At 38.1% G+C, this 25,978-nt stretch overlaps 1 protein-coding gene and 1 pseudogene across 2 annotated transcripts in view; one reads left to right on the forward strand and one right to left on the reverse strand.

Annotated features, from left to right (window-relative positions):
- The window catches only part of TBX18 (T-box transcription factor 18), a 47,215-nt gene extending 24,122 nt beyond the window's left edge, over positions 1-23,093 (reverse strand). The window contains exons 1-6 of one of the 2 annotated variants that reach the window (XM_016955953.3): positions 22,352-23,065; positions 21,006-21,210; positions 18,713-18,814; positions 15,158-15,329; positions 6,383-6,550; positions 2,540-2,604 (exon numbers count right to left, since the gene is read on the reverse strand). In XM_016955953.3, the coding sequence (XP_016811442.3) occupies positions 2,540-2,604; positions 6,383-6,550; positions 15,158-15,329; positions 18,713-18,814; positions 21,006-21,210; positions 22,352-22,643 (1,004 nt within the window). In that variant the 5' untranslated portion in view covers positions 22,644-23,065. Of the gene's footprint in view, positions 1-2,539; positions 2,605-6,382; positions 6,551-15,157; positions 15,330-18,712; positions 18,815-21,005; positions 21,211-22,351 lie in introns of both variants that reach the window. The other variant, XM_530953.8, reaches the window with a different exon arrangement.
- Positions 4,997-5,054, forward strand: LOC112209631 (U6 spliceosomal RNA; annotated as a pseudogene).
- Positions 23,094-25,978: the final 2,885 nt, after the last annotated feature.

The raw sequence follows: 25,978 nt of genomic DNA on the forward strand, positions 1-25,978 counted from the left end.
CAGGGGTAATAAAGAAATATGTTAAACTTTTTCTCATAGCTTTACTTCTCTACTAATATAATTAAAAAATCATGCCCCTTCATGCCCATGCTCTCCAAACAACCGTGCCCTCCACCAAATCTTACATATAACTTGGTCTTTTTTAAAGGAAACTAATACACAAGTTAGAAATGCTCACTTATGTAATTCAGGTGACTGAATTATCTCTTCTCCAAATGTGTCTTTCGCATTTGTCAACGGAAAATGTTACAATCAGATTTTTAAATAGAGGAATAATGATTTATAGATATTTAGCATTCCAAAGTAAGAAGTATTAGTAAATAGCTTGTCTATAATAAGCAAGAGAGTTTCAGCAAGGAAAAAAGTTGAAACTTTATTTCACTAGCAAGAAAGCCATATATAGGCTCAATGTGCTTTTCATGTACTATAATATTGTTTAAACGCTTGGAACAAAATAAAAATTTTAAATTTTAACAAAATCTTAAAAGCATTAAAACATAATTCACTGTCTTCTGTATGTTCCTCCAAAATTTTTAAAGTTTTAGAGTCAGGGAAGAAATAGTAACAAGCACCATGGATGTCAGGCTTACATACTCCTGAAATAGCCAAAGGGATAGAAAAATCCATATCAAAGCTAGCATTTTGAACTCACCATATCAAACAATATAGTCCTAGTATTTTATATTCAACAACACCACTGTCTTTTTCACTGACCAAATTTAAGTATCCAAATGTATTTTCATTATGCTGAGTATCTAGAATTCTTCCTGAAAACTTGTCATATGTATCTGTCATCTCGCTTCTTGTAGAGGTTTGTTCACTATTATCTGTTCAAAATATAAAGTATTTTTCAAATATTTTAAATTTATCCCTTCAAAAATGGACTATTTACAAGCATGTGACCCCTGAGTCAGTAGCAGTGAAGACTTTGCTAGAGTAATTGATAGCTTGGACATAGTTGCTAGTTGTATATTCTTCAAGCCTGAGTATTTCTCTCCTGGAATTTCAGTGTTTTAATAAATTCCTTTTCTGGTTAAGAAAAAAAAACTGAAAGTAATACAAGACTCTTAAATGGACAAATACTATTCTGCTATAACAAAAATCACAAAATAATTCCATCAAAGCATTCGCCAAGGTAGAATAGGAGTCATCCCAAAGGTTCTCTTCAGTCACCTCACTAAGTGGCCATCTCCAGTTATTAAATGATGGTTCAATTTGCATTTTAATTTTCAGAAACACCTCTGAAAAACAAGGTTAACCAGGAGCTAATGTAACAAAACAAAAGACAAGCAATTTTTTTCTCTACATTGAAACACACATTTAAAAAACAAAATAATTTCAATACAGCAGACAACTTTCATGTGTTAGGAATATCTGCAAACTTTCCTACAGAGTGAAAAATTTCAGAGGGAAGCCCTGCTATTAGTCTTCCTGATCTACCTGCACTAAGTTGAAGGCTACTCTACTCTCAGTGCATTTTAGCTGCATTTCAGTCCTCATGTTGCGTGGTGTTTCAATGATGCCACTGCATATAACAATGACGTCACATCTCTGCAAGAACTTGAGTGTATTCTGAGAAAAGGTCTCTGTCACCCATCTTGTTCAATTAATCAACTGAAAGAACTAAGAATCTGGATTGTTTTCCCTCTAAAATTTCAAATGAAACTGCCTCTAAAATAATTGGGGATTTTCAAGGAGTATTAGAATAATTTCAGGAGTAAAGTCATAAAGATTGTTCAAATACTTCTTTTTAAAAACAAGCTGCTTTTAAAAACATTTAAGTAGAAGCCTTACTCTGAAAAGGCATTTGCAGAACTGTAGTCTATTATTACTCTCTATTACTACTTACTAACAGTTACTTTAGAAAATGTTGTACTGAACTATATTGGAGTAGAGTCATATCAATAAATTCAAAAACCCTTTGGCACATAGACTAGGTGATCTGCTTTTTGATAAAAGTAAGAGTGGAATTCATTATTGTGGCTCTACCACTTAGTACAAACACCACAAAACGTGAAACAGAAAAAATAAACAAGTATGTGGCTGTCAGCAGAGCCAAGACAAATTTGGAAACTAAAGAACATCACCTCTCTTGGCAATGGAGAGTAGTTTCATATTCCAGCTGGAAATATGACTTAACGAAAGACCCTATCATACTCCACAGACAATATCAATAGATAGTCGCATCATCACTAAAGAAATTCTAAACCAATAGTAGAGGCAGAGAGGATATTTAATTAGGATACTGAAGCCTCTGTGCCTGTAAGGGCAGGTTTCTTCAAGGCCCCTTCAGAAACAGCATGCAGTGTACATCCTGAGAGCTTCGATTTTCAGCTCAGCAGCGCACATGAACATTCACCTTAGGGTAGGTCACACCATTACACTACAAAAATAAGTTATCTCCGAGGCACAACAGTCCTCATCAGAAATGATTTCAATATCGTATTAGTAAATTTAGCCATTTACTTTGTAATAGAAAATTCATAATAAAATATCAAATATATTTATCATAACCGGAATGGTCTTCACTAAGGCCCACCTGTTGCGCCCGGAGTCTCGGAAGCCTTTAGCAAATGGATTCCTATCTATCTTCAGGCGAGTAATCTGCAGAGTAGGAAAAAAAAATATCAAATCTTATATAAATGTCAAGCAAGTTTTTACTTGGTTGCAAAACTACAATGAGTCAAAAGTTAACTGTTAGAGGACTCTATTGTATACGCCTCTTTTATTCCCCAAGTATTTTAATATCCTAGCAGTAAAGCTAAGGAAAATTTCAGAAATCATCTAGAACATTCATCTGCTCTAAAAAAGATACTTCACTCCTTTTCAATCTGCATTAATAGATATGTTAGTTTTGTTTTTTAATATTTCTGGAAAAAAAGATTCTGAATCATCTGTTGGTAACGTGCCCTATAATTGACAATTCCCTCTGAACTGAAGTTCTTCCCTTTAACTCTGAGATGTGGTTTAATCCTGTTTCTATCTCAATAAAGCTAATGAGGAATAACTTGTATCCAACTTTTATTTAACAGCCATTTAAATGTTGTTAAGCTCCTACACAGCTTTCTCTTCTTTAAAATTAGCTAATAATGTACACATTCCTTTAATTTTCTGTCTCTGTATTTTTCTTTGTCTCTCCTTTAATATTCTTTGTGGCTTTTATCTGAAAGTTTTATTCTTTTATCTGTGGAGTCCTAACCTGGTCAGAGCACTACAGTGAATGTCTAACCAGAGGTAACCACTACTTGAAGGTTCTAATGACATCAAATCTCATACTAAATGGAGTAAAAATAAATGATGCTTTCACTTTAACTTTCTTTCAAAATAAATTGTATTGTGTTATATGGAGGTACACAACATACTATGAAATATGTATAGGTAGTGAAATGGTTCCTATATATGATGTTTTAGTTTTAACAAGAATTCTAATTTGTTGACTCATAACCAACTTTTTGCTCACTAAGACACCAAGATTAAGAGGGAAATTTTTTACAAATGGTTTAATTATCTCCATTAATAGTCTTTTTAGTTATGCCATCCTGAACTTGACACTAATAAATACCATCCCATCTGCTTATTACCAGATCTCCACTTTGCCCAGAGGAATTTACAGCCTATTTTCTAAGAGACACATCATGTTTTGGCTTCTAAATTCCTGGGCTTAATGAACTCTACAAAGTTAATGAACATACTTCTAATTGCACCATCTTGGCTAAGGACAAAAACTGTTAAATAAAAGTCATCTGCAGTCCCCCTACATTGCTTGTGCACGCCCTCCAGTCAGCCACGCAACACTTAAGACATATGTGTTCCATATGATGTTATCTTAGTATGTGGATAAAACTACATTATAAATGATATAATGAAAGGGTTTGCTAATTAAGTCATCATGTCTGCCACTCTGTCATTGAAGGAATTCTTCTTTACAGATCAATATAGCTCAATTTTCTGTTTATTTTAATAATGTTTAAAAACATTAAGCAATGTAAATGTTCATTTAAAATGTTGTTTTTTAAAAAGTACAGATTTATATAATGGTGCCTTGTTAAAACAGAGACATAACACAATTGCTACTATCATCATTTTTATTACTAACATATGTATTGAGTGCATAAAATGTACACTGTGCTAAGTTTTCGGCATACTACTCATTTAATTACTAGAGCAACTTATGTATAGCTATTATCTCAGTTTTGTGTTTTATTTTAAACTGAAGCTTAAGTAAGCCAGGACCACAGGCTGCAGAGCTCATGCTATTAACCACTAATCTGCTAACAATGTTCCGTTAAGTTCTTAAAAATAGTAGCCAGGAAACTAAAAAGTAAATGTGATTGCATGTTATCATTATCAATTTCTCCTCTAATTTGTCCATCATCTTAATCAACTTCTCAATGTTCACTAATTTGTGTTAGTCACAACATGTACCAAAAGCTGACTGCATTGCACTTACTGTACCACAGAGGGTGGAAGAAAATATGCAAAGTGCACAGTTAATTTGTTTGTGAGAGAGAGACAAAAAGAGAGGAAGAGAGACAGAAAGAGGCGACGAATTGAGATTGTTAAAAGAATACTAAATGCCTCTGCTATTTTCTCATGTATTACTTTTTCTCCCAAAAAATCATTTTCTGTCCCTAATATATTTTAATATATTAAATATATAATTATATCTCATAATATACTAAATATAATTATATTAAGTATATTATAATTATATATTATATAACATTTCATATATTATATATTATTTTACAGTATATTTTACTATTTATATATTTATATTGATATTTATAATTTTAATATAGTTGATATATTAAAATCATAAATACATTTATTTATAATTACATACATTATAAATATATTTTATATAATGTATATATACCTTATATATTTATTATATTAAATATATTAAAATTATAAATACATTATAATTATATACTATATTAAACATATTACATATGTTATATATAATACGTTAAATATGCTATATTAAATATGTTTGCTTCAGCAGCACATATACTAAAATTGAAACAATACAGAGAAGATTAGCATGGTCCTATTATTATTAGCATGGTCCTATATTATATCTATTAGCATAGATAATAAATAAATTATATTATTAGCATGGTCCTATATTATATCTATTAGCATAGATAATAAATTATATCTATTAGCATAGATAATAAATTATATCTATTAGCATAGATAATAAATTATATCTATTAGCATAGATAATAAATTATATCTATTAGCATAGATAATAAATTATATCTATTAGCATAGATAATAAATTATATCTATTAGCATAGATAATAAATTATATCTATTAGCATAGATAATAAATATATTATCCATGGATCTTTTAAAAATTACATTTCATGTTCCTTCCTAAAAGCTTATAAAAGAGTGGCAACATGAGTGTGAGAGGACAGGACAGCTTCGGTTGTGATACTGATGTCTCCATACGGATAAGAGCTATTGAGCCTCTCAGCCCAAAGAACACATGGGATAGGATCCAAATCTTCTAAGAAGCTTTATAACAACAGAAACCACAACAGAGAGATTTAAAAGCCTTAAATTTGTAATTGAAATGTATATAAATGTAAAGAGAAATGGAGACCCAGAACAATTCTGCTGACCACTGAAATTAAAAAAAAAAAAATCTACCACAGGCCACATCGGCTTATATTACATGGATATTTCTTATGAAAACCAGCTGGAATTCCAGCATGGATTACATATTGCCTCTGATTCAATTCTCTACCTAACTGACACATATAAACATAGCCTTAGAGAAATATATATATTTACCCATATAGAAAGGAAATATTTCACTTCTCAAACTATTTCTAACTTTATGAAATAAGTATTCTACCATTGCTGATCTCTCAGACTATAAGCAAGTTTATCATCCTCTATCACAATTAAAGCATATCTTGAAAGAAATAGCCCTTTTGTATATGTACCAAAATGACTATACAGGATAAATGTTTCTGAACTATTTTAAGAATGTAGTTTAAAAATAAAGTGAGCTATCAAGTCCCATGCTCTATGATACAATTCATTTTTAATATTCTACATGTCTATTTTTTAGGCAATAAAAATACATTCTAATTTTAATTATGATATCATAATTCAAAAGCTCAAAATGGAAAGTAAACCTACACTGTCGGTCACAAGACATGGTTTGTCTAAAGAAGTCAACATTAGAGCAGACTTACTTGGAAAATCATGGATAAAGAACTGTTATTCATATATATACACTTTGAATGTCATATATGGCAATGCTTTATAATTCATAATATTTAGAGTGAGAAGGATAGCTAACTTTCTCTCTTCACCTGAAATGAAAAGTCTACAAAGATTCCAATTCTGAGAACAATACCTGCTGATTCTGATAGGCAGTGACGGTTGTGAAGACAGTTTCTGGAAAGGAGAATGCCTTTACTCCCTCCCCGGATGGAACAGGCTTGATGGGAGAAAGATCGTCTCCACAGTCTTTACGGATGACGTGCACTCGCGGTTGGTATTTGTGCATAGAATGAAGAATAATCTATATCAAAGAAGGAAAAGCCGAATTTATCAGAAGCCTCTGCCCAACCTCAACAACCTGACTAAATATTTAATGTGTACAATCAATTCTGATTGGAAATCATTTCCAAGGATGCAGAGGTGTCAATTTAATAAGAAATATCAGAACTGGAGAAGGAAGGCTAAGAAGTTATTTGTAAAATGTACATAAAAATACAAAATAAAAAGCACTATTTTAGTGAAACCCTGTGTACAACCATGTGAACTTAATATCAAATTTTCTGTTGCTAAAAACACAGGAATAAATTAATAAGCATTTTATTTATAATGAGCCCAATGGAACACAGAGTCCAAACCAATAAAATTACAAATGAGACTGAAATCATCATTTAAATTGCACCACACCCATCCCCTAAAAAATAAGTATTCACAGACAAGGTTTTTTTCAGAGGAAATGTTTCCCCAGTTCGTGACTACATATGTCTATTCAAGGGCAAAGGGAATTTTAAGGACACTCCAGCATCTGTTTTTTGTGTGGCTCACAAAGTCTCTGGTTTGCTGGGAGCGCCCAGTATCTGTGCCTCTATCACAATGAGGCTTCCATTACTCAGACTGCAGAGAACAGAAAAGCTGGCCCTCTCAGATGCTGCTGGGGAAATCTGATAATATGGTTCAACTACCTTCTACCCAATGATTCCACATCTGAGAATTTATCCTAAGGAAATATTACAAATTCAGAAAAGCTTTTCATGTACAAAGACGGGCATCAGATTATTTGTAACAGTAGAAAAACTATAAACCACTTACATATCCAACATGAGTAAATTAGTTAGGTGAATGAAATCCACACAATGAAATACAGCATTATTTTTTTTTTACCATATAATGAAATAATACTTTTAAAATCTTAAATTTAAAAAATGACCTAAATTGTTTATAAGCTTGTTAAAACTACATAAAAATAGAGTAAAAATGACCCATAGAAAGATATAAACAGTGATTGCCTCTAGATGATGGAATTGTGAGTGAATTTTTTCTTCTTCTTTGTATGTTCTATGCTTTCAAGGCTGATGGGGTAGGGTGAAGAAACAGCTTCATCCAATGGGATTTTCTGTTTGCTGCTGGGATTCCATATTCAGGTACTCATTAAGGAGTTTCCTTGAGAAACCTGTATCTTTCCTGAGCTATAAGATTTGAATTCAATTTCTGAGCCATTATGAATTTATAGAACAAATGTTTACAGAAAAGTCTTAGGGAAATGTAGTGGTTGGCCTGCCTTGTGTTTATGATGTGGGCAGTTTAATAAGACACATTCAGAATATTTGGTCAGCCCAAACACAGATTGTCCTATATCTGGAAAGTGTGTTTGCTGCCACAAGAAGATTCTTTACTTTCTGGCAGCGCTGTGGCTAAGATTTTTTTTTTTTTTTTTTTTACCCTGCAGTTTTCCTTCTATCAGTGAAAGAAATGCCTAGATAGCACATGATCATGCCAACCAGACACACTAGGAGAGGAAGCATGAGTGTGAGGAAAGGACAACAGGGGAAAACAGCCCTCATCATCACCTGAGGACACAAGCAAATCTGCAATCTCAGGAAAATTCTCTTTCCAGAATTCTAGAAATTCTGGAAATTTCTCTTTGCTCTATGTAAAGGGAAGAATTTTAATGACCCATTAGTGACTTATGAAATCAACATGAAGGGTTGCAACCAGAAATTTTTTAAATAAATAAAAGTACAAAATAAAGTAGAAAATAAAATATATAACTTGCTGTTAGGTAGAAAGTTTGAAAAACACAGAAGCAACATTTAATTCTAATGGTTCTAATGATCAGCACACTCTAAACAGATTTTTGGTGAATATGGATATTTTTCTCATTTCTTTTGTATATTACCTGAGTAATATGTTCACTAATCCTCATTTAAAAAGGTATAATCAGCCGAGCATGGTGGCTCACGCCTGTAATCCCAGCACTTTGGGAGGCCGAGGTGGGTGGATCACAAGGTCAAGAGATCTAGACCATCCTGGCCAACATGGTGAAACTCTGTCTCTACTAAAAATACAAAAAATTAGCTGGGCGTGGTGCCACGTGCCTGTAGTCCCAGCTACTTGGGAAGCTGAGGCAGGAGGATAGCTTAAATCCGGGAGGCGGAGGTTGCAGTGAGCCGAGATCATGCCACTGCACTCCAGCCTGGTGACAGAGCGAGATTCTATCTCAAAAAAAAAAAAAAAGGCATAATCTAAATCTAAGTTTATGTTCTTGGAAGCACAATATCTCAGCAGGGTTGAAAGGTATCTTGCAGACATGTGGACCCAGTAGATATTCTTTTTCAGAACTACATTAGGAAAAAGGAGTAGGCAAGATGGATTCTGAGGTCTATTTACCGCCCTCCAATTAGAGGTGCTTCCCTTCCCTGTTTGATATGCAGGGTTCTGTGTGACATTACATTAGATATATTTAAGTCTGAAAAAACTGACATTAATACTCCAATTTACAGATAGAAAACTAAGGTCTACACAAGCAAGAGACTTCTGAATCCTCAAGGCTGAACCTGGAAGCTGGGTCCCTTGGCCCATGCTCGTCCTCCCACCACCACGTTCATGTGCATTCATTATAAATTCGTATTTTTTGGGCAGGCATCATCACAGGGCCAGGTCCAACAAAGGAAACACAAAAAAGGGTCTCAGCCTATAGAAGCAGTTAATTAAGCCCCACCTGGTGTCTCATTAGTTAACATACTCTTTAACACACTCTTTTAATATAAATATAAAACAGCAAATGACCAATCATATCATAGCAACCATTAATGTTAACTCTGTTTTTCCCCCTCCCTCTTTATTTCTTAATTAATTTATCTCATTAGAAAGTGAGATTCACTTGATATTTTGGGGAGCAGGGGAGTTTAAGGGAGAACCCTTCCTCTTCTCCAAGGTAAGAAACAAAATGCCACTGGTAAGCAAACAACAAGGGACAAAACAATGACATTTATAAACTCCCAGGGAGAATTAGCATATCTTTTAGAAACAAATTTCTAAGCAGAAGAAAAATTGGAGAAAAGTTACTTTACATTAAACAAACAAAAATAAATGCATAGCCAATTTCAGAAGATTGGACTGAGTTGTAATTAAAGAAACAAAGATTCATTTGGGTTTCTTTTTACTAGTCAATGAAAAGCAGGTTCTTGTTTTATGAAGACTGTTCTCTCAAGCAGATTTCTCCATATAGTTGTATATATTTTAAGGTTACTTTTCAAAATATCCTTACCATATTTCAAAAAAGACTTCAAGTGGGGTATATTGGAGTAGGATACAGAAATGGCTGATGTATGTCTTTGTTTGCATGTTAAGAAGCAACTATCAATAGTAATCTGAAGATTGCTCAAGAAAAATAATATGTATTCAGTATTATCTATAAGAACTTTATGTATCCCTGGAATGTTTTAGGGATGGAGAAACAAGCCTCAGTTCCTCTTTTTATGATAGCATTATGTGCTTTTTAATGTCTCATGTGGTCATGGGTCCAGTCAAAGCACTGCAAGGATTTCATTCCTGCAATCATTTTGTGCGAAATGAATAAAAGTCTCAGATCTATATGGAGTTCTTAAGTCACCATGCTGCACACTTGCACAGATTTGGCAGAGTAAAAGTAGGAATTGAGGAGAGAAACAAAAGCAATTTAGACAGCAAGCTAGAAAATCATCTCTCATTTGAGTCTACAGCTTTACTAATTAGAGATCAGTGTTAACTTCTTTTGGAATTGGGGGCTCTGAGGTGGGCAGGGGCACAGGGGATGAACCATTTGATTATTAACTACCAAACTTACAATCACGAATGCTCAATAAAAGTTTGCTTATTTAATAGAGCAAATAGAACCAGGAGAACCACTGGTCGTATAAACAAGAAGACCACAATGATATGATGCCCATCTCCAAAACACAAATAATTTCAAATAATTCTATGTGATGTGTAATGTTCAGTGCTCTCTGATCTGTTTAGAATGATTATTTTCTTTCGGGTTTAGCTAGTATTACAGTCACAGAAGTCCATAAATACAGACTGCATTCGCAGTACAGGCTAATACACATTTTTCTACTTTAAGGACACCTAGATTTGAGTCAAAAAAAAAAGCATAATATTGTTTATTTCTCATCTGATGAGTCGAAAGAGCCTGAGATCTGACAGAAAGGCAACTGTGTCTAGTCTTACAGGATAGCTCAATAAGAAAACACTCCCTGCTGACTGGAAATTTTCCAGATGACCTAAATTCCCATGATATAATAAGTCAATCAAAGGACCAACAAGAAACAGATAACAAAAACCTTGCTCCCTACATTTTTTGGTAACACCACGTACTGACTCCCTTTAAATGGTAGGAATCAAGGCTGTAACAATGAATCACAAACTCCATAGCAAGGTAGCCTTCTTTTTGTTTTACGCATGATGCTGTATATAATGGACTCTTTACAAATACGTCCTTTCGAGTTCATTAGCTCATTTAGTTCACCCTAAGTTCTCTGATTCCAATATAACCCATGAGAAAAATCAACCCTCAGAGAATGAAAGTGACTTGCCAACAAACACAAATGTGTCATACCTCTAAGTAATTGCAAGGTCCTTCCACCAGGGAGACCTCAGCAACCTCCCCTATAACTTGCTGCTTCCACACCTGATTCTCAAGGAGAAACACAAAGAGTGAAGGCATCAGTATCACTGAGTCCTCAGCAGCTGGGAGTACAGGTCTTCCCACAGGTCCCACTGTGGCTGTCTGGCCATGCTTCCTTCCAAAGCACCACAGCACCGTGGGTACAAATCCTTCTGAGGCTTAAGGTACACCACTACCTGCTAAATGTCTTCTAATTTTTAATAAAAATGGTCAACTAAATGTTTTCCTTCAGATGGAAAATTCCAGAGGAATTGGGAAACATGTACATGATGGGAAGGAATTACCCTACTCAAGCATACTAACTCTTCTGCATATGGGTAGCTCAAGGACCAGTCTTCATTTGTATAAAAGCCAGCATAAAGCTCGCTATGGATTCACCAAGGATCAGGAAGAGATTAAGGTCTTCAAAACATTCAAAAATTAGCTGTGGAGTGCTGGAACATTTCCACTCTGGAATTTCACCACTATTCCTCTCCAAATAATTCATGATATTTGAACAACTGAAAAGTCACTTTTGGGAAAACCTCAATGTCACATCATCTCATGTCTCATGTGCTCCTACGTCCAGTCAAAGCACTGCAAAGATTTGATTCCTGCAATCATTTTGTGTTAAATTAATAAAGTCCCAGGTCTCTAAGGAGTTCTCAAGTCACTATGCTGCACACTTGCACAGACTTGGCAGAGTAAAACTAGGAACTGAGAAGAGAAAAAAAAAAGCAATTTAGAAAGCAAGCTAGAAAATCACCTCTCATTTGAGTCAATAGCTTTACTAATTAGAGATCAGTGTTACTTCTTTTGGAATTGAGGGCTGAGGGTGGGCAGGGGCAGATGGGATGAACCTCAACTATGTAAGGGTAGAGGGGTAAGTTCCCAAGAGGTCTCTGCATCAGCAAAGGGACTTGAATTAGAAAGTCCTACCATAACAATACTACTGTCTTCTTATACCCTGAACACAATCAACAATAAAATCAGAAACAAATTCCTAATATTTAATCTAGCCTCTTAATTTAGGGTCATCAAGCTGAGTAAATAAACAGATTCTTTCTTCATAAAGCCTTTCCCATCTTTCCTGGCTGGAATACGGTGACACTGGCATCTGTACTTCTCTGAGCTGGCAGGATGATAATCTGTGTTCATGGTTTCTTCTCTCCCCACATGGGCTAGAAACTCACAGAAAGCAGAGATCATGGCTTTTATCTTATTTTTTATTTTTTGAAGCAGAGTCTCACTCTGTCACCTGGGTTGGAGTGCAGTGGCATGATCTCAGCTCACTACAACCTCTGCCTCCCGGGTTCAAGTGATTCTCCTGCCTTAGCCTCCCAAGTAGCTGGAAGTACAGGCAAACACCACCACGCCTGGCTAATTTTTGTATTTTCAGTTGAGACGGGGTTTCATCATGTTGGCCAGGCTGGTCTCAAACTCCTGACCTCAGGTGATCTGCCTGCCTCGGCCTCCCAAAGTGCTGGGATTACAGGCGTGAGCCACCATGCCCAGGCCAAGCCACCGTGCCCAGCTTTGCATCTTTTACCACACAGGATAACATCTTCCGAAGTATCTTTTCTAAATGAATAATGGAAAAGAGCACTTTCCCTCCTACATCATCCTCTAGTATCAAGTAATACGTATGTACATTTTTACCATTACCAAAGGCAATTCAATTGCTTCCAAATTGTACAGGTACATCTCTCTCCCTGCTCCCCACATGTTAATGTACCTGTATTTATTCAACTAGTACATCCTGCTACAACCTTAAAAGAAAAATTTCAGCAGTTAGACAATATACATCTCTATATTTTGCCTATTTTCTGCTATGTTATTTATTTCCCTAATAGTAAAATATTATAATTATTTAGGTTTAAGTAACTGAATTTCATTTGTAATCTATTATTTTGTGTTTTAAACAAATGCTATGTGACAGTTAATCTTATGTGTCAAATTGGCTATGCCACAGTACCCAGATACTTGGTCAAACACCAGTCTAGATGTTGCTGCCAGGTATTTATTAGATGAGATCAACATTTAAATCAGCAGACTTTGAGAAAAGTGGACTACCCTTCATAATGTGGGTAGGCTTCATCCAATCAGTTGAAGACCGTAGGAGAAAACAGACTGAAATCCCTGGAGAAGGGGGAATTCTATTACAAAACTACCTTCACACTCAAGCTGCAACATCACTTCTTCCCTAGGTCTCCAGGTGGCTGTGCAGATTTCGGACTTGTCAGGACCCAAATTTTCCTGGGTAAGCTCCTTAAAATAAATTGTTCTCTCTGTGTCTGTTTTTCTCTCTTTCTTTCTCTCTCCCTCTCTACACACGCACACACACAAACATGCACACACCCTATTTTCTGAAGAATGCTGTTTTAAATAAAGTCTATTGAAATCATAAAGTTAATATCATATAGGTTGATAAATTACTAGATCTATATCTAATATTTAGTACATTAGATATTAGATAGAAAACCAGTAATTTGAACGGAAAGAACTAGAACTGTAAAATGATTATATTGATTTAAATTATTAAGAAGTTTATAATATACATGAAGGTATATAGTTTTTATCCCCACTTATCTCTTTAGAGCATACATTCTTTAAACTGTAGAACTCACAAAAAATGGTAGTGTACTTAAGGTTTTGATAACAAGTAACACTAAAAACATTAAGTCTAAAATGTTCTATTCCAAAAAAAAGTCCTTCAATGAATGTGCTGAGTATATTTCACAGTCAGCTGCCTCAGGGACACAGAAGAAATCGGTTATTTCACTGAATTCCTGTGAAAAATAATTGTTACAACTTGACTGTGTTAAATTGTAAAAATAAGGAATAAAAATAAGGAAAGCCAAGGAGTAATGCACTAAAATACAGGACATGAAGTTGGGTACAGAAAAGAAATCTACTATGTTACTTTTTTATTTCCATTTTAAGTCATAAAAGGCAACAATCAAGAAACAAAAACACTGGCAGTGTGAGATCTTACTAGTTGCATCTTAAAAATCCACCTACTGCATTTGTATCACAGTGAAATTTGTACTGGAATGTTCTCATTAAGGTCAATTTCTTAAGACATTGTTTAGCAACTTCCAAACCATATCCTGTCATCACTATATTATTAGTTTATGACAACTTGCATTTTGTTTTAGAAGATATTCTCATAAATATGCTATCTTTATATCACTCCTTTGAGAAATAAACAAGTTGGTATTTCTTTTATGTATGATATATTCTTCGAAAGGCATTTTAATCCTGCCTCAATCAAAACTATCTTAAATAACAGAAACCTAATTTTAAAAATGCTGGCTTTGAACAGAAATCAGCATGTATCCAGTTACTTATTTATTAAAATAATAGTGTAGAAATCTTGCCTGGGAACAATACTACATAAAAATTACTAAGGTGTTAAAAATGACTGCATTATTGGAACGGCTGAACTTTGACTTATGTATCATGTTTCAGCAGTTTTAAGAATAAAAGGAATGATTGTTGTAACATTTTGACACATTAGATGTCATTACAAAACAACTGGGAACTTGCAGATGGAACACACAAACAGCATAAGCCTAGACAATTACTGAGAAGCAATGAGCCTCAGCTGACAAAGCTGGATGCAGGCAGGACACAATAAATCATTATCCTTATTAACCCAACTCCAAAGTATTCATATTCACAGTATAATAATTAGCACCTCAAGAGATTTCACACAAATGTTTTGCCTAACAACGTCTCTGCTTCCAGTACTTTCATTCCAATAAAAATGCAGTATCTAGTTTTAACCTATTAAATGCCTCATCGGATAATTCTGGCAACAGGCACAGTCTATGCAATATAAACTTGATTCTGCACAGACAGTGTACATACTAATCAATCAGGCAATGAACATTATGATCTTAGAAGCATCCATTTCCTTTAGTCAGGCACAGTGTAGATGTGGCTGTGCCATCTACAGATGCATTAGAGAGGCCATCTACTCACATGGCCTTGGTCATCCAGTTCATTGTTGGTGAGCTTCAGCTTGTCGAAGCTGATAACTTGTCTCATCCAAGTCTCCCCCGAGGCAGGCGAGTCTGGATGAATGTACACACGGGGTGGCACAGGTGAGTCAGCATTACCTGCCACCATCCATTTCGAACTGTGGTAAACATACCTAGAAGGCAATGACCAGGCGTTCAGTATACTGTTTTTATCTTGGCATGTCCAACTCAGTAGAATCAGACAAAATGTGTGCCTATTTTGTTTCAGTTTTAAAATAAATCAATTTCCTCTTTACACTAAAAATAAAATTTCAAGCGCTTTTCCAAACCATTCTGAGGCAGCAGTGGCCTACTGATAATTCAGACTAAGGGGCGTGTTAAGGGCTTAGTGAAAAATATGCATACTATCACCACCATAAATGCAAGCATATTCATTCTTATGAATGACACTTATTCACCCCAGACATTCCATCTCTGATATTTTCCACTTTTCTTCTGAATATTCCATCGACACGAAAAAACAAATAGCTTGTCAAGTTCACCTTTAAGTAAATCTCAAAAATACTTGAGAGTTACATTTTAAAATGCCCCGCTTCCTTCAAGATCATTTCTGATGTTAGACTATGTAAAGGCTTATGGAACAGACAGTAGAAAGGCAAGAGGAAATAGTCAGAAGTTCTAGAAACTTTTATTTTAATAGGAAAAAATGTTTTATCTGTTATCATTTGGTATTTTTTCTAATACTATGATACTATATATTGAGGACAAAGTATTCAGTTTAATTGGAAAATTTTGTATTATCATAAAATGTAGCCCCTTATTCATCTCCTATATTTCTTTCTTGATCCTTATAAAAAATTCTTTCAAATCATTTTCAAATATTGCTAACCAAAAAATAAACTTTGAAAATAATGGTATATCTAATTAATATTACTTTTCTAATTAGGAAACAAAACATCCTTTCTATTTCTTTACATGACAAATATATTGACTCAGTAAGAATAATACGTTTGAATAACAATGCCTCAAGTAAGAAATATTAATATTTAACTATATTAAGATTACCATTTATTAATAATTTAAAATAAGCTAATTAAAAAACTAGAAACTAGTATAACAATGAAGAAAAAATTATAAAATAAAATTATATACTTAGATATTTTCCTTCCATTTGTGTGTTAAGATTAGCATACAATTTAAAGCTATAATTTGCAAATAGTCTCAGAAAAGTCTACCTGTGTTATATACACATTTCTTTTTATAAGAGCATAAAATATTTTCAGAACGTCTCTGATGAGGCCCTTTGTTTCAATTCTTTGTCACATATTTCATTTTGGGCTCAATATGCCTTCTAGTCTTTCATTTCTTTTCTTGGGAAAACATATACAATCATAAAATTAGGGATAGTCTTTCAGAAATCTTCCTTTAGGCCAGAGGCGGTGGCTCATGTCTATAATCCCAACACTTTGGGAGGCTGAGGTAGGCGGATCATGAGGTCAGGAGTTCGAGATCAGGCTGGTCAACATAGTGAAACCCCAGTCTCTACTAAAAATACAAAAAGTTAGCTGGGTGTGGTGGGGAGCGCCTGTAATCCCAGCTATTCGGGAGGCTGAGGCAGGAGAATGGTTTGAACCTGGGAGGCGGAGGTTCCAGTGAGCCGAGATCACGCCATTGTACTCCAGCCTGGGCAACAGAGCAAGACTCCATCTCAAAAAAAAAAAAAAGAAAGAAAGAAAAAGAAACCTTTTTCTTTTAATTGGTATGATGTAATTTCAATAAGTTCCTAACTGTGGGCTTTTGTGAATATTAATTTTACATTCTAATAAGTGACAATAATTTTTAACTTGACTAAATACCACTCAAACATTAGAAAATAAGCCAAATTTTTTCCTAATATTGCTGAAAACATTGATAAATGAAATGAAAATCTTAGAGATTCAAGAAAAATTACACTGTGGAAATGAATTGAGTTACTGCCAAAACAAAGAGTAATAGGCTCTAACAAAACCTTGAAAAAGTATGCATTTTGAATAGTCAAAACTCCACACCCACTGACAAAATAAAAGCTACAAGTTACACATTCTTTGTAAAACATTCTAAATACAAATAGTACAAACAAATTTCTTCTTGGGAAGCAATATAAGTGAAAACAAATTATGTTTTACAATTTGATCTTTTAAAACCTGACATCTTAATACTAATTTCTGAAATTTCTTTATTTCTATGAGAGTAAATTTGAATCAATTAAGTAAAATAAACCAACCAAAATGTAGGGAAGACATTGGGAAAATAAATAGGAGACAAACTTAGAAGAAAAAGGAATAATTATTAAGCTTATTAAGAATTGTATTATCTTCCTCAGCACAAAACCCCATTTGGAATATGGGTTTTAAATCAAGTATATTTAAAAAATGAACTTTAATGTTTTCTAGCTTCTGTCATGTGGTAGATCATTTTAGCAAAACTCCCTAATGACTTATTTAATTAAAATAACTTATACACAAAACAAATAATAAGACTGTCTTTTTTATTACCCCTTTTTGTAATATTCCATATGTCCATGTACTAATTAAAATCTGTGTACTTTTGATACCAGTAGGCTATTTCAAAAAAGCGACTCCTTAAATTGTTGAAGTGATAAAAAACAAATCTGATTTTGTTTAAACTTATTAAAAGCTCTGTCCCATGCAACAACAAAAAGCGAGAAAGAAACGAAGACAAGCAAAATTTAAAACAGTATCTTCGAATGTTCCAAACACACAAAACTTCCTTATTTAAATGTTAATGTTTTTAGCTCTTCAGAAAAATATAAAGCATTGTCACTGAAAATTCCTGATTTGTTTTCTTGCAAAAAAAAAAAAAAGAGTAAAGATTGGTTTGAAACTGAAGAACGTGTATATTTTCAAAATTTACTTGATCTTTACATAAATATGTCCTCTTTCAAAATCCAAATATTAGAAGTTTTTAAAAGTTATAACACATACCAAAAAAACAACAGAAAGGTAAAAATTTATTACCAGTTTAGTGATGTCTTAATATCACATAAATTAGAAGATTTTAATTTTTCTTACTTGTAGAAAACCTTAAATAATATTCTGAAATTTTAAAAAAAGCCTACAAACATTGATGGTTTTGTATGTAACAAGATAAAGGAAATTTACATGACCAAAAGATCACAAAGAAATTATGACTTTCCATTTAATATAATTTATATCTATAAACATTACATAACATTTCCTCTCAAAATTCGAATTGAAGTGTAAGTCAATATAAAAGACACATTTAGTTTGGCAACACCAAATTATCCCCTTTAAAAAGTTCTCAGTATTTGAAAACATTTCTCTATCTATTAAAAACAAAACAAAAATTAAGTTTCCACATTTGCCGCAAGAAAAGGCACCATCTGGGCCGCTGGCACCCATGGGCGTTAGAGTATGGATCTGGAAATTCTACAGACTTCTGGAAGCAAAGATCACAGTCCTCACAGATCAAACAGGCACTAGCCTGCAAAATCCTAGTGTTTTTTTTTTAATTGTTCAGTATCTAATCACTGTACCTGTATCTTTTGTTGTCCACTGGTACAATATCCATGGCAATGTAATATTGCTGGTGAGGATCTAATCCAGAGATCTTCACTCTCATTGCTGGAAACATGCGCCTATTTAAAAAGGCGAAGAGAAAGAGGGTTTGGGGTTTTTGTTTGTGACTAAGGATGGAGCGTGAATAAGCAAAGAAACCTCTTGGATCTCTATTTTTAATATGGATAAATTTATAGTATTCACTTTGCCAATGTAATTCAAGGAGTCAGGACATAGAACATATCAGAACTGAGATTTTTAAATGTAATTTGTTGCACCCTGTGTACATGTGTTCTGTGTTTACTGAAATGTCAGTATAGCTAAAAGTAAGATAATTTTACACTGAGGGAGTAATGGCACAAAAGAAAGCATCTTATTTTTTAAACAAAATTGATAAGCATATTTACTTTAGTAATACAACTAATAAAATGTAACAAATGGTAGAAATATAAAATTTGGATCTCTGAAAGTGATAAAATACATTATAATGTGAAATTTTTAAAGGGTTATAAAAAACCACAAGGAGCCAATGTGCCATGCTATAACCAAACAATATGTTCTTTATTGAGACAGGACTTCCTGTCTGCAGCATGGTAAAGGTGAAGTGCAAAAGTTGCTCTAAATTTGAAAGGTATAGTAAAACTTCTTTATTGAAAGCAGAAACTAAACACAACGTATATTTACCAAATCATTTCTTCCCCCGCCATACCATGAAAATGTTTTCTTACTTAACCACACTTAAAACTTTGCTAATTAAAACAGGTGAAAATTTGCATTTACCCTGGCTTCCCAAAGATGCATATCAAAGGAGATGCTAGAGTAAATGCACCCATCCTTTTAAAAAGGCACAGCAGCAAAGAATACAACAGTAAATTATTGTATATAAAAAACAAATACAGCAGTTTGATTTTTAAATATCATTTAATGACTTACGTTTAAGTCTCTTCCAAGGAAATCTAATTTTTGTTAATTTTAACCTTATAACAGAAATTTTAGTAGTTATTTACCAAATTTTTTTCTATAACAAAAATACCATGAAAGACTACTTCTAGAAAAAAATAAAGTCTATTACTCCTAACTAGGTATGAGAACAGTTTAATACGCTGGCTGTTTTAGTATTATTTCAGTGCACCTGTAAGATAAAGAGTAAAGGTCTTTAACTACATCCTTTATAAGACAACTATTGCTTTGTGTTGGTGAAGACTGAATTTGGATCATTAATAAAAGCTCTGTGAAAATGTAGAAGGTAGCATGTGGATTCAATAAAATATGTTTTTTTGTAATTTCTAATAAGTTTGGATACTTTTTATGCTATCCAGGTTTTTACCATGTGTACTCCCTGAAAGAGTTGTGTGTGCTTTCTAAAGTTCCGTTTAAGGAAGCTCATTATTCATAGATTTCACTGCACTAAATAAACTGAAAACTTTAAAATGCAAATATTCATGTGCCTACCTCAAATTAATATGATCTGCCCAACAAATCCATTTATTTTACTAACCAATGGATGGGAAAATTTCACACTTTTTAAAAAACCTATGTACCTTTTTATAAAAATTTTTTAAGTATTCCTCAGCAAATTCAGGCTGTGTTGGATTCCATTTAGGACAAAAATAAATAAATAAATAACCAGGTACTCTAAATCTATAAACAGGATGCTTTTTAAAAATCAGGGTAATTATTCTTGCACCTATACATGATTAAACATGTATTGTGGGTGAGTCCAGTGACTTTTCCTCCTAGTCTAACATGAAATAGCAGGACAGATCATCTTATCAAATTGCCAGGATATCTTCTGATAAAGAACCAATCTGCCTGGGAGTTTCAAATCTGAAAAAGCAAATCATAGTTTACTGGAGTAAACTGCTGTTTAAAAATAAAAGAGAAAGGAAAAAAAAAAAGAATGTTTCCTAGTTCCAGAACTGACAACTAGAGCCTAAATACCTGGACAAGGGTAAATATGACCTCAAATTTATAACCGCCCTGAACGCAGAACATCAACCGCGACAGCTGTGGCATCAGCGGCGACAGTAATTTTCTCCCTGGCATTCAACCAGAGGGCAGTTGGACTGTGCACCGACTGCACTAGTGGTGGGTAGACAAAGCTAGCCTCCAAAGTGAACCACGGTCTGGGGCCTGGTCCCGTTTGACCGAAATTGCTATCCAGAACCCCCACCGAGCTGCAGGCCCTTCTTCCTGATTGAGCTAGAGGTGAGTGAAGACAGGGTCAGGGTCTGGGGTAGGGAGGGGCGTCCACGCCAGCTTGCCCATTACCTGCCGGCCTTGGTGATGATCATCTCAGTGCCTATCTCATGAAAGCGCTTCCAGAGCTCGGCTCCCTGCAGATCCACCCGCGCGGCCTGCGGCGAGGGCAGAGGGGTCCCGGGCCGGGCCAGGGAGCGCGCCGGGGACCCCTTGGGGGAGCCTCCCGGTGACGCCAGAGGGGAAACTCCCTGCTGGAAGCCGTCCTCACAGCCGCCTGGACAGCAAAGGACAGAGAAAGGGAACTGGTGAGGGAAACAGAGGGGAAGCCAGCCGCGGAGACGGGCCCACCGGGTGGCTGAGAAGAGGAAAATGACCGGGAGAAAAGGGGAAGCTTTGGTGCCATCAGGTCCTCCTAAAGAACAAGCCAGTCGATAGACACCCACATTCTGCCTGTCGAAGGGGCGCATTCAGAGCTCCAGTGTGGCCTGCTTGGTCCCCAAGTCCCAAGCCCGGGAGAGGCGCGCGGGCAGCGTCCACCCCACCCGCTGGGCCTCCGCAGGGCCAAGGCCCCAGCAGAAAAGGCTTCACGCCGCCGCCGGGGTCTGGGAAGCTTGCCCGACGGAGTCAGAGGAGCTCCCGGGTCCAGAGTCCCCAGTGCAAACTCCGACGCAACCTGCGCCTCGAAGCGCACGCAGCAAAAGCGCCCGGACTCTGGTCCCAAGAGCCTGGGCCTCCTTAAGCCATAAGTGTCTGCGGCGCCTCGTTTTGGGCCTCCTTTTGGGCCGGGCCAGAGGCATCTTCTAGAAGGCTCTTCAGACCCCGCTTTCGCCAAACTCCCGGCGCCCTGCGCTTCCAGCCCAGCAGAGAAAAGTGTGAAAAGCAAGCCCGCGGTCGCCGTCGGCCTTGGCAGAGAAATCAAGAGGAGAAGGGAAGGGAACCGCTCAACTACCCTTCGGGAAACCAAGTTTCCAAATACGCCGCCCTCTTCCTGGTTTGCACAAACGGTTTAGGGCATTCGTTCCGGTTTTAGGGTGGGGTATGCCGTCGCTCCCCTCCTCCCCGCACTGTGCTTTTAAAAGTTAGGAAACAAAAAAGAGCACCCATTGGCTGGAACCCCAAGGGAGGCAGATGCAGGAAGCACAGAGCTGCACCGCTAGGCGCAGCAAACAGCCGCGGCCGAAGGCGCGGGTCGCCGAGTGGGCGGCGGCCGCCCGCGAGGCGAGGCTGGAAGCAGTATCTGAACCGTCTGGAGGGTGACCAGGTTGTGCGGCGAGCTTTGCGACTGACACGGCCAATGCGCTAGTGGCTGAGTGGCCTTGGCCATGTAGGGACGCGGCGCGCACGCACACCCACAGACTCGCAGAAGTTCAGGTTCGCGCCGGAGAGACGTTATAGGCAGGAAGGGGCCCACTCACCCGCGGCTCCGCGCTCCAGGTCTGCGCCACTCCGAGCCGGCCCAGACGTCGCCCCAGCCGGCGGCGGGAGCGCAGCGCCTTCGTCTCCCTCAGAAGAACCCTTTTCGCCCGCGCCGCCGCCGCGGCTGCAGCCTCCGTCGTCCACGGCCCCCGCCGCCTCTTCGGCGCCCAGTTTTCGCCGCTTCTTCTGAAGCTGTTGCTGCTTCTCGGCGCCGATCAGCGCCTCCACCGAGAAAGCGTGCGCCTTGAGGCTTAGCATGCTGCACGGCGAGCCCCTTCGCTTCTCGGCCATCCCCCCCGCCCCGCGCCCGCCCGCCCCTCTCTCATATACACTCACGCGGGCACACGCGCGCTCTCGCTCTTCCCCCACCAAAAACTAAAAGGCTCTCGGGGCCTCCCGAGATCTGCCCCCTTCCCCACCGCGGGCAAAAAACAGATTTGGCGTTTCCGCTTTCTCGCTTGTGTTGGGATCCGAGGAACCGGCGACGCGCCGGCCAAGTCTCCTTTCCTGGGTCTCTCTCGCGCGCTCTCTCACTGATGCATTCCTTTGCTCCCACCCCTTCCACCTCCTCCTGCTGCTCCGAGGTCTGCCTCAACTGATGCGCCAGAGAGGACTAACATGGGTAAAAAACACTCTGTGGACACAAATTAGGGATTGTAATTGAAATTTGTTGCCTTGATCTGTCAGCACTTCCAGGCAGGAGAGCGGTGGGAAGAACTTGCTCATTAGTGTCAATAAAGCGGCGGGGGCGGAGCCCGGGTCCCTGTCCATCACCCAGACGGCCGGCCAATCAGGAGGCGCCGACTCCGCGCAGCCCGCGCCCACTTCCTTACAAGGTAGCGAAAAACCAGGAGTGAAAAGCGCCGCCGTCTGGCTTGGATGTGCCAGCCACACGGACGCTGAACTCCGTGTCTCTCACGTCCGTAGCTGAGTCCAGCCCCGTAGTCTCCAGCTTTCCTCACCAGGACCTGGAAAGGCGGAAGTTCCCGGCTTTAAACTAGACGTTCAACAAGTTAGAAAATCAGGAATCTTTCAAGGTTCCGTAAATTGCCGTCCCACTTCCGTATCGCATAATGTTGCTACAACTCAGAATACTGGGAAGCTGGGAAGAATTCGCAGGCCCCTCCTTTCTCATTTAAATGTTCCTGCACTCAGTCTGCGCCAGATATGGCTTAGGCTTATTTAAACTTTACTCCGTGATTTTTTTCTTAGGGGATACCAGGTTAAGAAATATGTAAATTCTTTAGGAGTGCAAAATGTTACGTTAACGCTCAGTCCGTCATATAAATGTCAGAAAAAGCACGCCCTTTCCGCAGCCCCCCTTTTCTTTCAAAGAGTGGTAGTTATTTTTAAACGTAGGTCATGGGATTTTCATTCTGTACGTCTTTAACGATATGGACAACTTTAAAACCCCTTAAAACTTCGCAAAATGAAATAAGTATGAAGACGCAATAAAATTCCCCATTTGAAAAACTTCTCTGTGATTTAAGTAACTTTATATTTGGCCTACTTTTGACAATTTACAATCGTTACTTCAGGCTTTTAAGGAGTCCATTGATTTATTTAAAACAAATTTAATAAAATCAGTGCTTTTTAATTAAATGACACCATATATATTTGTTTGTACAATCTGTTTTGTAGTTTCAACTCGACTTTTTGTTAGGATTAACAAATATATATATATATGTTTGGTATAAATAGAGCAAATCTCTTGTGGAATAAAATTAATCGTGCATATTACTCCATCTTTTGTATAAAATACACGGCAGGCCGGGCGCGGTGGCTCACGCCTGTATTCCCAGCACTTTGAGAGGCCTACGCGGGCGGATCAAGAGGTCAAGAGATCGAGACCATCCTGGCCAACATGGTGAAACCCCGTCTCTACTAAATAAGTAAATAAATACAAATAGTAGCTGGGCGTGGTGGTGCACGCCTGTAGTCCCAGCTACTCGGGAGGCTGAGGCAGGAGAATCGCTTGAACTCGGGAGGCGGAGGTTGCAGTGAGCCCAGATCGCGCTACTGTACTCCAGCCTGGCGACGCAGCAAGACTCCGTCTCTGTCTCTCTCTCTCTCTCCATATGTGTGTGTGTATATACATACATACATATATATATATATATATATATATAAAACAAAGGAATTTTTTCCTCTCCCTCGTCCCTCGTTTAATTCAATCTCCGCAACCGTTGGCTGCCCTTTTATCTCTGACTTCTCTGTAAACTTTCAGTAGAGTAGCATTTGGGGGTAGATCCGCCACTGAGACTGATCCTTTTATTGTAGAAGAGAACGCGCGGTTCCTGGAGGCCGGACACCACAGCGGGAGTAGGAACCTGGCAGGCGATGAGCAGAGGCACGAGCAAGCCGCCCAGCCAAACCTGGCAGCCTTGAGGTCAAAAATGATTTTGTAATGTCCTTGCGGAGGAAGCCTCTTTTAGACGCCTGAGAAACAAACTCAGTTGGGAGGAGGTGTTTTGCATTTTACAAAATGAAGGCTTTGCGACCGATTTAGAGCTGTGTGGTCCCTAGTGGGTCTCCAAGCTCCGGGGCACCCTAGGCCGGTATTACATCATTAAAAAGAAGCGCAAATCCCATTTCTGAAGTTTAGCCGAAGGCGGGCGCCGGCAGGGAGAGCTGAGAGGCCGCCTAGAGAGTTTGGGCCGGGAGTGGGAGTGGGACAAGGCGGGAGCTAACTTAGCAGGAGTAGACGCCGTAAGAAGTTCCATTCAGCTAAGGTGCCCCGCCCCAATCCCAGGCTCTCGGGGACCCCAAGAAGGGAGATATCCGGTGCTTCTCCGAGCGGTCCTTACAGCTTTGGAGACTCTGCTGCTGCCCAGGGGTGTAGTCATCGGAGCCCTCGGGCCTGCTGGGGCTCAGCAGGGGTAGTGGGAGCCCCTACCCTGGGAGAAACTGCCAGGGACAAACACTGTTTGCTGACGCAAAGCCTATTCTGCAAAGGAGTTCTCCCTGTATATGTCCTGCAGCTCAAACTGATTTAGAAAGGGATACACAGGGCTGCAAGGCGCTCTCGGGATCATACAGCCTCACGCCCTCTTCTTTTCCTCTGCCATTTCTTTATGTCTTTCGCCTTCACCCTGGGCAGCAGACCCCAGCAGGCGGGGACACCCGGGGACTGGTGTCCGCATAGCCGAAAGGCTGGAAAGCAGAGCCTCGTCTACATCCACGATGTTTCTAGAACGTGGCCCTTAGAAATAATTCAAGTGTGAGTAGGGCGCCGAGGACAGGACAAGGCGTTTGCCCCCTAGTCCTGCTACTGGCTAAGGAGAATCATAGCAGTAGAGCCGCACCACTGCTGCCGCCGCCTCCAACTTGCGTTAAGTTCGGCTCAGGCTACTGGATTGAGCAGGACCAGCTAACTCAGGTCCCGAGGGGCAGTGTGTCACAGACTGCAGCCCACTCCAACCTCGGCTCCTGGAGAAGGGGCGTCGAATCTCTCTTGGGCATGGGAGGGAAAGACATTCCGAGTTGGCTGGGCGGAGTGGCAGCCTTGAGAGTGACGAGTGACAGCAAAGCCTCGTCCTAGCAAGGCCTTTTACCAACAGCGCGGCATGCCCTTTCGAGGAGAGCGCCAGGCCCTCGCACTTTGCAAGTCAAGAGAGCAAAGAAAG

The sequence above is a fragment of the Pan troglodytes genome, chromosome 5 (genome assembly GCF_028858775.2).
Source record: "Pan troglodytes isolate AG18354 chromosome 5, NHGRI_mPanTro3-v2.0_pri, whole genome shotgun sequence".
NCBI lineage: Eukaryota > Metazoa > Chordata > Mammalia > Primates > Hominidae > Pan > Pan troglodytes.